At 37.5% G+C, this 15724-nt stretch overlaps 1 protein-coding gene across 1 annotated transcript in view; it reads left to right on the forward strand.

Moving 5' to 3' along the window:
- The window catches only part of DPY19L3 (dpy-19 like C-mannosyltransferase 3), a 162530-nt gene that overhangs the window by 141840 nt on the left and 4966 nt on the right, over positions 1-15724 (forward strand). Inside the window, exons 13-16 of the mRNA XM_007954335.1 lie at positions 622-739; positions 1489-1545; positions 5485-5567; positions 14831-14963. Of these exons, the coding sequence (XP_007952526.1) occupies positions 622-739; positions 1489-1545; positions 5485-5567; positions 14831-14963 (391 nt within the window). The remainder of the gene's footprint in view (positions 1-621; positions 740-1488; positions 1546-5484; positions 5568-14830; positions 14964-15724) is intronic.

Raw genomic sequence — 15724 nt, forward strand, 5'->3', positions numbered from 1 at the left:
TCCCATAAAATTGCCTTGGTTTGCTAATGTCTTTTCCCAGTACAAAATATTCATAACCCATTATTTTCTAATTATAAACATGCCCCTATAGTTAACTTATATAATAGCTCACAAAGAGCCATGAAACGCATAGCCAACTCTTTAGCAGATTTTAGTGTCAGTATGATTCCTGTCACAGACTGTAAAGCTACCTTTCCAGCTGTCTCAGAGTACAAGTCTACACCCACTTTTCTCTTATCAGCTATCTCATTAGCCAACATTTCACATTTACAGCAATAGTAAAAAATCTCTCCAACTGCTTTGTGCATTTACAGTGTGCATGTGGCAGTAATGAGCACCAAGGTGCAAGGCAGGAATAACACTGTGACTGTGATAATTGAGTTTATGTGTCACCTTGGCTGGGCCATGATTCTCGGTTGTTCAGCAGTTTTATAATGATGTTATGCAGCAGTTATGTAATGATGTAGTCATCCTCCATTTTATGATCTGATGTAGTCATTCTCCGTTTTTGCGTAAGACCAATTTTCACACAACGACCTGGTCTTTGGAACCTAATCATGTCGATGAGTGAGAAGTGGATTTAGTACTTGTTGACTTTTGCCTATCTGCCTGTTTCTGCTGTTACAGAATGAAATACCTCTGGACATCACACATGTGCGTGTTTGCCTCATTTGGCTTGTGCAGCCCTGAAATATGGGAGTTACTTCTGAAACTGGTCCATCTCTATAACCCAAAGAGGGTCAGTGTTGTCCCTTTTTTCCATTTTATTTTTATGACTGTTAGTATTTCTTTCATACCACTTCACTATTTTTCAGTAGCTGCCCATAACTCAATCTGATAAAATAGACACTAAAATTTGAAGCTAAAATAGGTCAGTGATATATTACAATTTAATTATATTTTAAATGTATCATTTATTGTTTCTCAGGTAATAAGTTAGCTGTGTTCATTTATATTTTAAATGTATCATTTATTGTTTCTCAGGTAATAAGTTGGCTGTGTTCATTTATATTTTAAATGTATCATTTATTGTTTCTCAGGTAATAAGTTAGCTGTGTTCAAAAAGAAAATCATAAATCACCCAGTAATCCTGTTTCCTAGCGTTATCACTGTTCTTTTGCTAATGTATTTTCCTAAAAATTATTATTAATAAGAATATGGTAATGATTAATAGCCTACAAATGCAGTTTTGAGTTGTTAGCTAGATAGCAACATGGTAGAAGCTATATATGATTGGAACCCTTACACTGACTCAGTTTGTTTTGTGGAACAAATTTAAGATTTAAAACAAACAAACAAACAAAACACTGCCATCTAGTAGATTCTGACTCATAGCAACCCTATAGAACAGAGGAGAATTGCCCCAAAGTGTTTCCAAGGCTGTAAATCTTTAAGCAGCCCAGTGTTTTAACCACTACACCCACCAGAGCTCCTAATAGTGCAGTTATTCAAAATACTTGTAATCTAAATAGTTTCTTTCTCATGTAGATATGTGTAATGCGATATTCAGTACCGATGTTAATACTGCTGTATCTCTGCTATAAGGTAAGACTGGCTTTCCTCACTCTTGTCATTGATCCATGTAGCCAAATAAATGCTTTGACTCAATGTACTTTGTGCACTGGCCAATGTATTATTTGGCCAGTAAAGTAGTTGTAGAGGTTATAATAGGTTTGTGGAGGTACAAATACCTCCTTAGCTTTTTATGATAATTGGAATTGGCAGGAGAATTGATCTATTTTCCAAATACTTCTTAACAAGTAAAAGAACTATAGCAAAAACTGCTAGAATTTAGTTGTTCTAATTAGTGTGGGTATATAAATCTTACTATTCTTAAACTCTGAAAATGATTTCAAACTTACTTTGAGATGAATAAAGTAGAAAAATTATTTTCCCCATTACCTGATTTTTAAGAGATTTAAAAGATTTTTAAGTGTATCTTACTTTAATGTACATATTTTATTAGCTGCTTCAGGTCATCTTTGTAACAGAGCTGGGCACATATACAAATTAGTACAGTCTAAGGATTAACTTTTTTATCTGTTGTTTGGTTTCATTAGGAAATAATGAACTTCTTCCTAGTCTCAGTTGACTAATTTCTTAAGCATTAACTGTGATTCAAGTCTAAGAATGTAAGAGAAAAATGAGTCATGGATCAGGTTGACAACTTTGTGACTCCTATCACTTCATTGAGATTCAGAGGCTTGAATTTTCACCTAGGAAGTTAGCATAGATTGATTGTCTTATCAAATTGAGCTCTTGCCGTCCCTTTTGAAAAAATCTTGCATGTTTTTTTAAGTTTAGATGTTTTTCCTCAAGTTTTTAATTTTTACAGTTAGAATAGTGGATTTCAAACTCTACTATGTAGAGCCCTTAGTTTGGGAGATCTTGTTGAATTCAGGTGGGGGAAGTCACTCACTGAGGGGCTTGGCTCCAGTAGCTCAGCTTTCAGTTTTATTTACTTATGTTTTTATGTAAATTTTATTTCAGTCAGAGGTCTTAGACTAAAAGAAGAAAAGGTTGATAATCACTATTTTGGATTATTCTGTTGTAAATTTTTTAAAAATATTTTTTAAAACTATGTTCTATCATGTTCCTCTGTCAAAAACATTTCATATTATGGGCAGAATACTATGCTAATAACTCCTAGAAATACATTTCTGCCCCCTGCCTCTGGGAATTTTATTGTTTTGTTATATGCCGTCAAGTTGGACCTGACTCATAGCAACCCCTCCTTGGGTTCCCAAGGCGGTATCACTACAGAGGTAGATTGCCCCATCTTCCTTCCGAGGAGTGGCTGGTGAGGTTGAACCACTAGCCTTCTGGTTAGCAGTCAAGTGCCTTAGGCACTACACCACCAGAGCTCCCGGGAATTTTATTACTGTGACGTACGTACATAAGTGAAACTTACTCAAAACACCTTGAAAGTTAACAACTAAGGAATTAGGGTATGTCTTTCATAATTAATCAGATGAATTTACCTTTATACATTGATCTTGAGATAAAACACCCTCCTCACAAAAATAGATACAGCTTTGTTATGTGTTGTTGAGTCAGCCCCGATTCACAGCAACCCCTCCTTGGGTTTCCGAGGCAGTATCGATGCAGAAGTAGATTGCCCAACCTTCTTTCCAAGGATTGGCTGGTGGTTTTGAACCACCAGCCTTCTGGTTAGCAGTCAGATTCTTTTCTCACCATAAAGATGTATACAAACTATTAGAATCCCTTTCACTGTCTCTGTATGTGTAGGTTAAGTTGTTTTGTCTCAGTTATTTATTTAAAATTTTATTCATTTTTTGAAAGCTATTTGGGTTCTCTTGTTCTTGATAAAAATGAGGAAGTACATTATAGAATAAATAAACTATGCTACAGAGCAGTTGGCTTTTTAAGTGTGGTCCCCAGACCAGCGGCAGCAGCGTCACCTGGGAACTTGTTAGAAATTCAGATTCTTGGGTCGCACTCCAGACCAACCCAACCAGAAACTCTGAGTGTGAGGTCCAGAAGAGTATGTTTTAACCAGCTCCCCAAGTGACGCTGATGAGAAATCTCACCTCTGTAGCGGAGTTTCTCACCAGCGACAGTATTAACATTTTGACCAGTAATCCTTTATTGCGGAGAGCTGTTCTGTGCATTGTAGGATGTGTGGCAGCATCCCTAGTCTTTACGTAGAGCCACTAGATGCACCCTCCCCACCCCCAGCGGGACAATCAAAAATGTCTCCAACTGGGAAAAAAAAAACCAAACCTACTGCCATGGAGTCAGCTGTGACCCATAGCAACCCTGCACAATGGAGTAGAAGTGCTCCATAGGTTTTCCAAGGCCATAATCTTTATAGAAGCAGACTCTCACATCTTTCTCACACAGAGCAGCTGGTGGTTGAAAACTGCAACCTTCCAGTTAGTAGCCAAGTACTTTTAACGAATGCACCAACAGTGCTCTTTTTAGATATATATTAGTGTTCCTGTGAATCAGAATTTATTTTTCAACTATTGACCAGATTTTTGAATTATTGAAGTCATGTGAATTCATATCTTTCAAACCCTGATCTGAGGTTTACATGCAGTTTTAATGGTAGTTTCAGAATTGCTTGACCACAATACCAGTTTTGCTCAATCTCTCTTCTGGATAATCCTGTTTAAAAGTGAAAACATACTAGTCTCCACATTGAAGTCAAGAGTTTTAATAAAATTGCTAATGTAGTTTCAGTAACTTATTTAACAATAGCCTTTGATTAATTCAAAATACTGACTTTCACTTTAAGGATTTTGTTACAGAATATATTACTAGAGTTTTATATTTTCAGATTAATACTAGCAACTTTCAAACTGGAAAAAAAATATCTAATATCCATTGAGTGACAGAGTTGAAAATATGTTTTATACCAAAAGATTTAGAGCATATCATTAAAAGTAGGTATTCTGTTGATGATCAGAATAATAATGGATGGTTAAAATATTACAAGAGTATCATCTAATCAGTTTTTATTACATCTCTTCCAAAAACTAGAACCAGAAGTGCTGACATGTAACTTCTTTTCTCCAGCAATTTTCTTGAATCAGTCACCTGGGAGATAAGATATGAATGAGCAGTAAAAATAACCAAAGATGAAATGACAGAATAAGAAAGTGATAGGGCTAAAACACAGCCCTGTCACAACCCAGTCAGGTGCTAATTTGGTTCTAGTTAGTGGTACGTAAAGTTTTATCTTTTCAACATCACTGAAACATAGATACATTGTCAGTGGTCTTCTGGTACAGTATTACAATATATGAAGTGAATTCTGCAGTTAACCTGAGGAGGCATATAGATGATCAAGTTTCTTTAGTCAAACATCAGTTAATCAAACAATTGAGATTGAATTAATTATTCAATTAAGCATACATAGTTCTATTAGGTAGGTGGCAAATTCAGAGTGTAATTTTGCATTGTATCTGCATAACGTTAAGTAACCCAAATTAATCAGCAGACAGTCCTGGTATAGATATAATATTCAAATGTACCAGATTTCCCTGACAAGCCCACTGTACTTGGAACTAGTAGTATACATCAAACTGTTTGTCTAGATTTGAGCTGAATTTCTAGTTCAAAAAATATATTCACCATATCACACAGTGGAAAGGGGGCTGGATTTGGAATCAGGTTCAAAGTCTGCCACTTTGTGTTCTGGTGAAGTCAAGTTACCTCTCTGAGACACAATTTCCTCACTTGTAGAATGAGAAGTAAATAGCTGTGATCATGATGCCTGCTGTATCATCTACCTCAACAGGTTACTGTGAGGAAAAAACAAAGTTCTATAAAATGGTGTTATCTTACACCATCCTTTGTAGAAATGGTAACAGTACCATTTCATCCTTGAGAATACATTTTACTCTTCAGAGCAGATGATAATAAATTATATGCAATTTTTCTTTTCATTTAATATTAGTGATAGTTGTGGGCATGGGGTGGATTTTTTGTTTTGTTTTGTTTTGTTTTTAATTTCAGTTCTGGCCAGGAATGATGGATGAACTCTCCGAGTTGAGAGAATTCTATGATCCAGATACAGTGGAGCTGATGAACTGGATTAAGTAAGGAATTTTTTAACCTTTTAAAATTTTTAATGCCTTTTAAGAATCACTGCAGACCTCATTTGTTTTTTTTGTTTTTTTTCTTCTAAACTTGATTGTGAAGAAGCATTCACTCTGAATACATTTTTCTTTAAAAGTCTACATTTGGAAATAATTCCTTTCTATTCAAGAAATAGTCTCTGCCAACCACAGTCTCAAGAAGAAGGGAAGGTACTCTTTGGAGAGGGAAACAGCCTAGGGAGATAAATTTCAATCCACTGACAGATATAGAAAGAAAATCTTATTTATCATCTTTCTTAAAACGTAAAAGTTTTACGCTATGTTTCTGCCAGTTTTATCTCTTATCATTTTCTTTTACTTAACTACCAGCCAGAGTTTCTATTAGTGCTGACATTTGAAAGTTGTCCTTGTTAATCATTTAAAAATTGTACTATAAGCCACAATTAGAGTCCTGATAGCTCAGTTCACATTTCCTTTTAACTAATCATATTGTCCAAGAAAATTTAAAATACAAAAATTAGAACTTTTTCTCTCTAAACATTACAATACTATCAGTTCTTATTTTTAACCTGCACTTTGTTCCTTTGCCTCAGCATTTAGCCTCAGAATGAAATTCGTGTGTTTCAAAGCTGTGTGCCAAAACCTACCTCCCATCAGCAAAAATAAACTACCCCAGCAACATTTCAGTGCCCTGTAGTACTCTGTTTCCCTACTTACTACCAAAAAGCAGCAGTGTAATTATTCACACATAAATAGATGTTGCAAATCTTGTGTGACATACCCTGAAAGCGTCGGCTGTATTGTTTCCATCACTTGGAATTGTAGGAGCCGTATTGGCACTTGCTTGTGACTAATGTTTAGTAACCAGTGCAGTTTAGCACTGCTGTGTATTAAGAGATGGTAAATGTTTGATAGCTTAGGTCTCTTGAGTACAATATGTGGATTTTATAGAGATTTGTGTCTAAAATATCCATGTGGCTTTGGTCTGAATGTCAGTCTGGGTTTGACTAGATGCAGTAAGTATAATTTTCACATATTTCCAGGGCTGAGAGTGCTAAGCAGTGCTTTGTCTTTGTCTATTTATTTAATTTTAAATCATGGCAGATAATTATCAAGTAAATAATTCTTTAAATATTTGTTGTATATAGGAAAAAAGGCTTATTCATATAAAGAAAAGCTAATTACTTTTGCATTAACTATAGTCACCTGGAAATTTATGACTTGTCCCTCTGAAGGTGAGGCTGATATTTTCTGTTTTTAAAATTACACTGTTGGAATCAATGCTATAGGGCACTCACTCTCTTGTAGCATCCTTAAGACAGTGGGTTTCTGGATCTACCTAGATTAGCATTATATATACCCCCCCTTCACTCCCGTTTCTGGAATTAACTATAGAGCCATTAAAATTTCATTCCAGCAGAGCCCCAGGTTGTGTCTGGCTGTCTGAGACTGGCTGTATTTATTTGTAAGCCCTTTATTTTCATGCCTTTCCTCACAGAAAAGTACTTAAAGTCAAAGTAACATTTCTGTCTCTGAAAAATTATTGGTAAGGGCGTATTCTGCGTCTGCAGAAGACAGTTTATTAGTCTGTTACTCATTTCTCTCATCAGAAGAAGTGATCTTTGTTCCTTAGATTCGTCTCCTAACAGCTCTTCTTCCTGGTTAGTGCCTTTGTACACATACTTCTTTGACTTTTTTAAAAATAAATTCTCAGCAATTGAAGGATTTGTATTCACAAAAATTGGTTCCATTGTGATCTAATCTTGCCTGGTTTCCCTTAAAATTCTTCCAATCTGAATTAACATTTTTGTAAAAATAGCTGCTAGGCATGTTTGTGAAATAAGCTTAAGTGATGATGAGTGTATGCCAAAACGGGGTCTGTTTAGACACAAAGTATGTTTGTTTAAATCAATATTTAAATCAGCTCTGGTCCGTAGGCTTAGATTCGAAACAGAAGTAAGTGATGTCTTAATTTGTAAACATAAAATATGACCTTCAACTACCATTTTGCCACTATAATTAGTCACATAACGTTCACAATATTAGTAGGTCTGAGATGTGCTAGAGAATAGCTGTGTGGGTTGATCTGAAAGCAGCCAGCAGGTCTGCTCTCAGTCAGAGTGGGAAGCCTCAGATGTCCATTGTTGATGAAGTCGTGATGACATCTGGTGGGGAGAGGGCGGAGGAGCTAGCTGCCGTTGCTGAGTCGGTTCCAGAGAAACAGTGACCTGCAGAAACACTGGGGATCACCGCAAGTGACCCTTGTTTGGGGATTATTCTCACGTAAAGTGTTGAGAAGAAGCTCGTCCATCTCCATCCCTACTTCATGTACTCGACGCTGTAGTAAAGCACACACCTGCAGTAGGCATACCTGTTATGTGTCAGGGACCACTGGACTTCCATTTGGAGGTTAGGTCTCTGCAAGTATTTGCTGAAGACTTCTTTACTTTGAAGGTAAATTGAGAAATTGCACCTCCTCAAGTAGGAGTTCATTCTTTTCTTTTCTTTTGGAGGGACTAAGATCTTTTATAGGAGCTCTGGTAGCGTAGTGCCTAAAGGCACTTGACTGCTAACCAGAGGCTGGTGGTTCAAACCCACCAGCCACTCCTCAGAAGGAAGATGGGGCAATCTACTTCCGTAGTAATACTGCCTCGGAAACCCAAGGAGGGGTTCTTATAGATGATACAGCTCTAAACATCCCTTTTATAGTCTAAAAGGAAAATCAAGGGCATTACTTCAGGATAACACTAATTAATATGAGAGTGATCCTACTAAAGGGGTTGGATGTTTATGAAAACATTTAAAGCCTTAGTATATCAAATTGTTTCATGTCTGAAGTTAGATCATTATTAACAGCATTCAACAAATGTTTCTGGAGCACCAACTATGTATATATAGAATACTGCATGAAACATTTAAACATTGTTAAGCAGTCCGTTATAATTGCCTCTTCAGTAGGGTCAACTTTGAGCCTCATTTCAGTATTACTGTTTTTATTCTTTTCTTCCACATTTTTACGGTAATGCCAAAAGCCAGTTGCCGTTGAGTCAACTACAACTCATAGTAACTCCATCTTACCAGATTAGAACTGTGCTCCATAGGGGTTTTTGGTGACCTATTTTTCAGAGGTAGATAACCAGGCCTTCTGAGGAGCCTCAGAGTAGACTCAAATGTCCAGCCTTTAGTTAGCAGCCAAGAGCATTAATCATTTGCACCAACTAAACAAAAAACCAAACCTACTGCCATCGAGTCGATCCCGACTCATAGTAACCCCCATAGGGTTTCCAAGGTGGTAAAGCTTTACAGAAGTAGATTGTCCCATCTTCCTTCCGCAGAGCAACTGGTGGGTTTGAACCACTAACCTTCTGGTTAGCAGTCAATGCCTTTGGCACTGCACCACTAGAGCACCTTTTACACTACCTAGGGAGTTCATTCATTTTACCATACATTCAGTTTTAAAATGTTCAGAAGCTTAACAGGTTTTAGTTGAAGAATTTGTTTAGAGTTCTAATTTTTAATAATAGAAAATGGTTTATACACTTCTGTAGCTTCGTAGAGGTGTGGGGATTTAAGTTTAGGTATAAAACCAAGACGAATACTTACGAATTAAATTTCTCGCTGATCTGTAATGATGTTTTGTTGAAATTGGGTCCCCAAGGTGTGATAGCCCAGCTGCCTTTCCTGTAAGAACATTTCAGATCACCCCTTTGCCTTCCACACCCCTAGCCTGTATTTGTTCACCTGCTTGACTAACTTCCCTGTTACACTAAGGTCAACCACCCTCTTTGTTTTCACTCAGATTTAAACACTTATATTTACCTTTGTTGATAATGTTTCCTGGGTTTTGTCACCATCTGTTATCTGTTTCAGCAAACACCAGGCAGTTTTTTATAGGTTTAGGGTGTGATTAGAAAACACATTTATTTCAGCAAGGATGAATGCCACAGTGATCAGTGGCTCATACCTTGTACCTTTGTGCCCTTGAGTGTCTCATTTTTGGTTCCTGAAAATTTTATTTGACATTGTGCAGTAAAGACAAGTGGATCAGTAGGTTTGAATATTTTGAAGTGTAACTTTAACTACATGGCTTTAGGAGAATTTCTCTAGAAATAACAGTCTCTCTTCAGTAATGAAGCCTATACGTATAATATTTTCGCAATGAGATGGAAAAAAAAAGTACCAGATTTCCTCACATTAAATCAAAGCAGGAATTACTGCATGTTTTAAATATGATATAGGTTAAGTTCAGACCTTAAATGCCTGTAAACCTCTTTTATATTTAATGAATCATTTTGTGGTATTTGCATAATTCTGTAAATTTTCGAAGTGTAGATAAAGCAAATGCTCACACATTCTATTATAATGCTCAGTTTACCCATTAGTTCAACAGTAATTAATTTGTTGAAGCTTAGAGCTTCAAAAATAAATGAGATGATTTGTTCAAAATGCCATCAGGTCCTCCTCGAATGACATTTAAATTATATAATGTAAATCTGTTTGACCTGTGAGTCCTTGTCATTATTTAGTGACATTTCTTACAGAATAAATTGTTTGCAGGTTGGGCAGCCTGCTATGGAGCTTGGCAGAGAGCTATAAAAACAAATTATCTTTTCATTTTATACATCATTTATTCAAACATTTGTAAAGATTGCTTTGTTTTTCTATAATAGAAAAGTGTCATTCAGTGGTTAAAAAGCACATTAGCTATTTTAGATACAGACCACAGACTGTATCAAGTAAAGTGTCTGTGAAGGAAGAGTGCCCACCACTCTTTCTGTCTTACTGCATATTTGAAGTTAAGGACACAGAATCCTTTCTCCCTTTGTCTGCTAAGTTACCACCAAAAACCAAAAAAACCAAACTCACTGCTGTTGAGTCAGATCTGACTCGTAGCAACCCCTCCTTGGGTTTCCAAGGCAGTATCACTACGGAAGTAGACTGCCCAGTCTTCCTTCCTGGGAATGGAACCACCAGCCTTCTGGTTAGTGGTCAAAGGCCTTAGGCACTTTGCTACCAGACTCCTAGTAAGTTACCACAGGAAATAGAAAACAGCATGAATATTGGTATTTCAAGTTCCAAAAATGTGTGATTGTTTTTCATTTTGTCATGTTTTGCTTGTTCCTTTTGCATTTGCTTTAAAGATAAAATGAAATAGTTAAAATGGAGGTGAAAAATCTCAGGTTTTTGTGGGGCTAGCATATAAAACCAAGTCAGATGGAATGAAGTGAATAAACATCATCTCGTCTGTCCTCAGAAGTCAATGCTTGTTGAAGAATTGTTATTTCTAATTCATCTTACAGCCTTTAGGGTACTTGCCTTTTGGGACTTTAAAGTAAAATTAACGAGTTTAGTGATGGTATGTCAACAATCCAGAGTATGTCACACTAACAGTTTAAACAGATTATATCTCTTTTAAACTTTCTGACTCTTTGCTTAAAAGGTCAAAGATTAAGACATGTTACAATTTAATGAGCTTTATTCCTTTTTTTCTCAATTCAACAGAGTACTTATGTGACATATCACCTTACTCTTCCTGGTGGTGGTTTTGCTTTGCTCTGGGGGCTGTACCAGCTGTGGCTAGGTGGGGCATGGGAGTGGATCCAGTGTTCTCAGAATGTAGTGAGGAAGGATGCATGTTTAATGTCCGTTGTTTTTAGTTTATAGCATAGCTAAAGGTCTACAGTAAACATTAATAAATAAAACATGTGATAGACTAATTACTGGTTTATTTTGAAGTGTTTGCCTATAACAGGAGCTGAGTCTGGCTCTGTTAGCTTGTAAGCTTCTTGAAGGCAGGCATACCACGTTTACCAGCCTAGCATATAGCAGGCCCTCAGTAATACTTTGAATGAATAAACAATGACTGGTGTAAATCCCCTGTGAGCAATTGAGGACTTTTGACATTTAAACCTTTGTGTACCATGTAATTTATTGAGGTGTTATGGTTATAATCCAGGAAGCCAGCTAAAATGTTGGTCTTTAGCCATGTCTAGATAATAAGGTCTGTCATCTATCTCTGCCAAATGTCCTTTCCCCCTTAAGGATTGTATTATTGAATAACAGCCACCATAATTATAAAACATAGAGTATAAACAGCTTCTACACTACATGGCTTAAAATCAAGAAGGGAGTGGGTCAGGGTTGTATCCTTTCCCCATACTTATTCAATCTATATGCTGAGCAAATAATCCGAGAAGCTGGACTATATGAAGAAAAACGTGGCATCAGGATTGGAGGAAGAATCATTAACAACCTGAGATATGTTGATGATACAACTTTGCTTGCTGAAAGTGAGGATGACTTGAGGCACTTACTGATGAAGATTGAAGAATACAGTCTGCAGTATGGATTACATCTCAATATAAAGAAAACAAAAATCTTCACAACTGGACCAATAAGCAGCATCACAATAAATGGAGAAAAGATTGAGGTTGTCAAAGAATTCACGTTGCTTGGTTCTAGTCGACGCCAATGGAAGCAGCAGTCAGGACATTAGATGACATGTAGCACTGGGCCAGTCGGCTGTAAAGGAACTCTTCCAAGTGCTGAGGTGCAAGGATGTCTCCTTGAGGACTAAGGTGCACCTGACACAAGCCATGATGCTTCCAATCGCCTCATATGCATGTGAGAGCTGGACAATGAATAAGAAGACTGAAGAAGAGTTGATGCTTTTGAGTCGTGGTGCTGGCGAAGAATGCTGAAAGTCCTGTCCTGGAGGAAGTGCAGCCGAAATGCTCCTTGGAAGCGAGGATGGCCAGACTTCGTCTTACCTCCTTTGGTCATGTTGTCAGAAGGGACCATTCCCTGGGAAAGGATGTCATGCTCGGTAAGGTTGAGGGTTGACAAAAGAGGGCAAGGCCTTCAACAAGATGGACTGACACGGTGGCTGTGACAGTGGGCTCAAGTATAGCAAGGATCGTGGAGCTGGCACGGGATCAGGCAGTGTTTCATTCTGCTGTGCATGGAGTCGCTATGAGTCGAAAACGACTCGACGGCACACAACACCAACAACAACGAACAGCTCCTTGGTGCTGATTCCTGTTGCATATTCAAAACAGTGATGCTGAGACAGTCTTGCAGTATTAATGAGAATTATAAGCTCAGCTGCTGGATTTGTCACCTGTGCAGAAAGTCCAGGTTCCCCCTATGTAGGCAGTAAGACTACAAACCAGAATAATTCATCACCTGTTCACTCTCACCTCATGCTCTGCCAGATGTGGAGACTAGACTAATTTTCTTCCTGCATTCTAAATCTGTTTAGTTGCAGGATCCAAAGACAGCTACTTTCTGGCATTGATATGTGATGTTACTGTGTCTTTTATTATAGCAAAATGTTTAGAGCCAGTTGAGAGTATACAAAAGGAGAGAAGACTTGCTTGGAAAAAAGGATGTTTTCTTTCCTATTTGTCCATCTCCTTTCTCTTCAGCAATTCTCTTATACTCTAAACAAGGGTAGTCAGTATATATGGCATCAAATAAAGTAGTTAATAAGTATTAATTGAATTTCTGTAAAATCTTCCACTAAGGAGCCCTGAGCCACCTTGACATGTTTTTATTTAAACCATCGTATTCCTCTGACCATGTGGAACAGATGTCAAAGTTTCCCTGTAAATTGCTGGGACAGAGCAAGCGTGTATTTTTTTATTTGTACCAAGATCTGGTTGTCAGAACTACAACAACCTATCCATTACAGCCAAGTTCACTTACGACTTTTTTCCTGTTATAATGCGCATTCTGGGCTCTGGCCTGGGTAAGGCAAATGCTGATTGTGTCATTCCCACTGTGCTCCCTCTAATTCCATACTTAAGAAAGTTTACTGGAATGTGAGTGGATGAGAATGTTATTGTTTAAAAAATCTTGATTTTTTTTTCGAAAGTAAATTATTGGCAAATGTTACAACTTGAACGGTCACTTCTTGCTCACTGACTTCCTGAGCCCTAAGTTGGATGACCATTCATGCCATGATCTTTACATTGAGTTGGAATAAATGCAGCATACTTATTAAATACATAAATAGGATGGGGCATCTTAGAAACTTCAGCACCAGAGCAAGTTGCATGCCCTGCTGTCTGAAAACACTGAAAAGAGCCTGCTGCGGTTTTTTCTGCAAAGGATGCTGAGTTTTAATAATTTCAATTAAATGCCTTCTTAAAACCAAATTCTTTTTAACTCAGCCTAGCAGACTCTTGTCTTAACAGAAGAGGGATAAATTAATCTTGTAGTATTGGGCCTCTATAGGAAATTCTGCATTACTCCATTGAGGAAAATCCATGGAAGAGCTGTTGTGTCCTTCATGATAAAGCACACACACACACATCATTATTGGTTTGCAAGTGACGGGGTAGATTTCCAAAATTGGAAGAGAATTAAATCAATTACTAAAATTCTTTTTTCCCCTGGGAAGGTGGGAAGAAGGATAAAAGCTTTTATCATGTTCAAGGAGTCTCTCCTTGGTCCTCCGTCAATGTCCTTCACATTCTATAGGGAGACAGAATCATAGCCTATGGTAATTGGAAAGTGAGGTCATCATTTAATATTACGGTGTCCAGTATTCTTTAAGATACCTGTAGTGTTCCATAATCAGGACTAAAGGAAAGAAATTTATAAAAAGAAAAATATAATACTTATTTTCCACAATTAGAAATATTGTACATTCCTATGTTGAATGAGATATTTGCTACTTCAGAATCTTCTTTCTGTGTTCTTCTGTTTTTATTAATTCTGTTTTTCTTGAAAGTAGTTTATAATATCTGTAATGCTTTTGTTTTAAGCAAAAATCTTAATAATTGACTCATGATCAGTTGTAGTTCCTGGCTTTACAATTTGTTACATTTAAAGTTTAACTCAAGTTTAAGTTTAACATGTTAAGTTTAAAGTGAAAACAAATGGACGTCTTTTAAACTCTTCATGTTAGCATCTGGCCCTCTGGAACAACAGTGGAGAGGATTATGGGTTTTAGCATAGAAGTCTTACATGCAGGAGCTACTTGCTTCTTAAGACAATTTATTACGATAGTAAACCCATGAAAACAGTGAGTTAGAAGCTTCCTAACCGTTGTACTAGTGAACATTGAAAAACATGTATGAAAATTTCTTAAAATATTTGGAGTGCAAATCAGAAACCCAAGCAGCCACCCATATTTTCCCAACTCTTAACATTTCCTAAGAAAGCTGGGTAATTCTGAAACAGCATCATACTGTCTTTTCTGTTGTCTTTGAGGAAATCTTAGCTTCAGGGCTAATTCAGACTCTATAATCTTTCAGCTCTAACACCCCAAGAAAGGCTGTGTTTGCTGGAAGCATGCAGTTGCTGGCCGGAGTCAAGTTGTGCACAGGAAGGGTCTTAACCAACCACCCTCACTACGAAGACAAAAGCTTGAGAGAGCGGACGAAAGCAGTAAGGACTCCATCTCGCTGTATTGCCTCACTTCGCGTGGGCCAGCAGCAGGTTTTCCTGTATTTGGTAAAAATGAGGTTCAATGCTGCACATCTCAAGCTTGTGGATTTTGAGGGGACAGCTTCAGGGCACAGGGCTTTCGTCTCTTCGTTCTGGACTTTGACTTGCCCACATCAGTTAAAGGTGTGCTGTAAGGCCACATATTCACCTAGGTTAGAGGAATAACTGAGAGGAAGGTGAAGGCCTTGAGAGGTACCGAAGATAGCATTTGAGCACAAACTCTCAGACCTTCTGAATTGGAGAGGGAAAAAAAAAGGAAGTAGACAGATACTGGTCACATTTCTTACAGGCCATTCGTTATTTCTGATGGTTTTTTGGTTTTGTTTTCTCTTAAGTAGGTACTGTAGCCACATAATTAAAAAGTCAGGACATACAAAACGGGATATAGTAAAAGGGCTCCCTCCTACCTCTGTGTCCCAGCTACTGCTTCCCCTCCCAGGAAGCAAATTATGTTACTAGATTCTTCTGTATCTTCCCACAGGTATTTCATGCATATGCAGATGTATATATATGTACACACGCATTTGTGTTCTTTTTACACAAGAAATAGCACACCGGATTGATACGGTGGCTGCGATGATGGGCTCAAGTATAGCAGGGATTGTGGGGCTGGCGCGGGATCGGGCAGTGTTTCGTTCTGCTGTGCATGGGATCGCTATGAGTCAGAAACGACTCGACAGCACTTAACAACAACAACAACA

The sequence above is a fragment of the Orycteropus afer genome, unplaced genomic scaffold (genome assembly GCF_000298275.1).
Source record: "Orycteropus afer afer isolate SDZICR_OR568_19922 unplaced genomic scaffold, OryAfe1.0 scaffold00459, whole genome shotgun sequence".
Taxonomy (NCBI): domain Eukaryota; kingdom Metazoa; phylum Chordata; class Mammalia; order Tubulidentata; family Orycteropodidae; genus Orycteropus; species Orycteropus afer.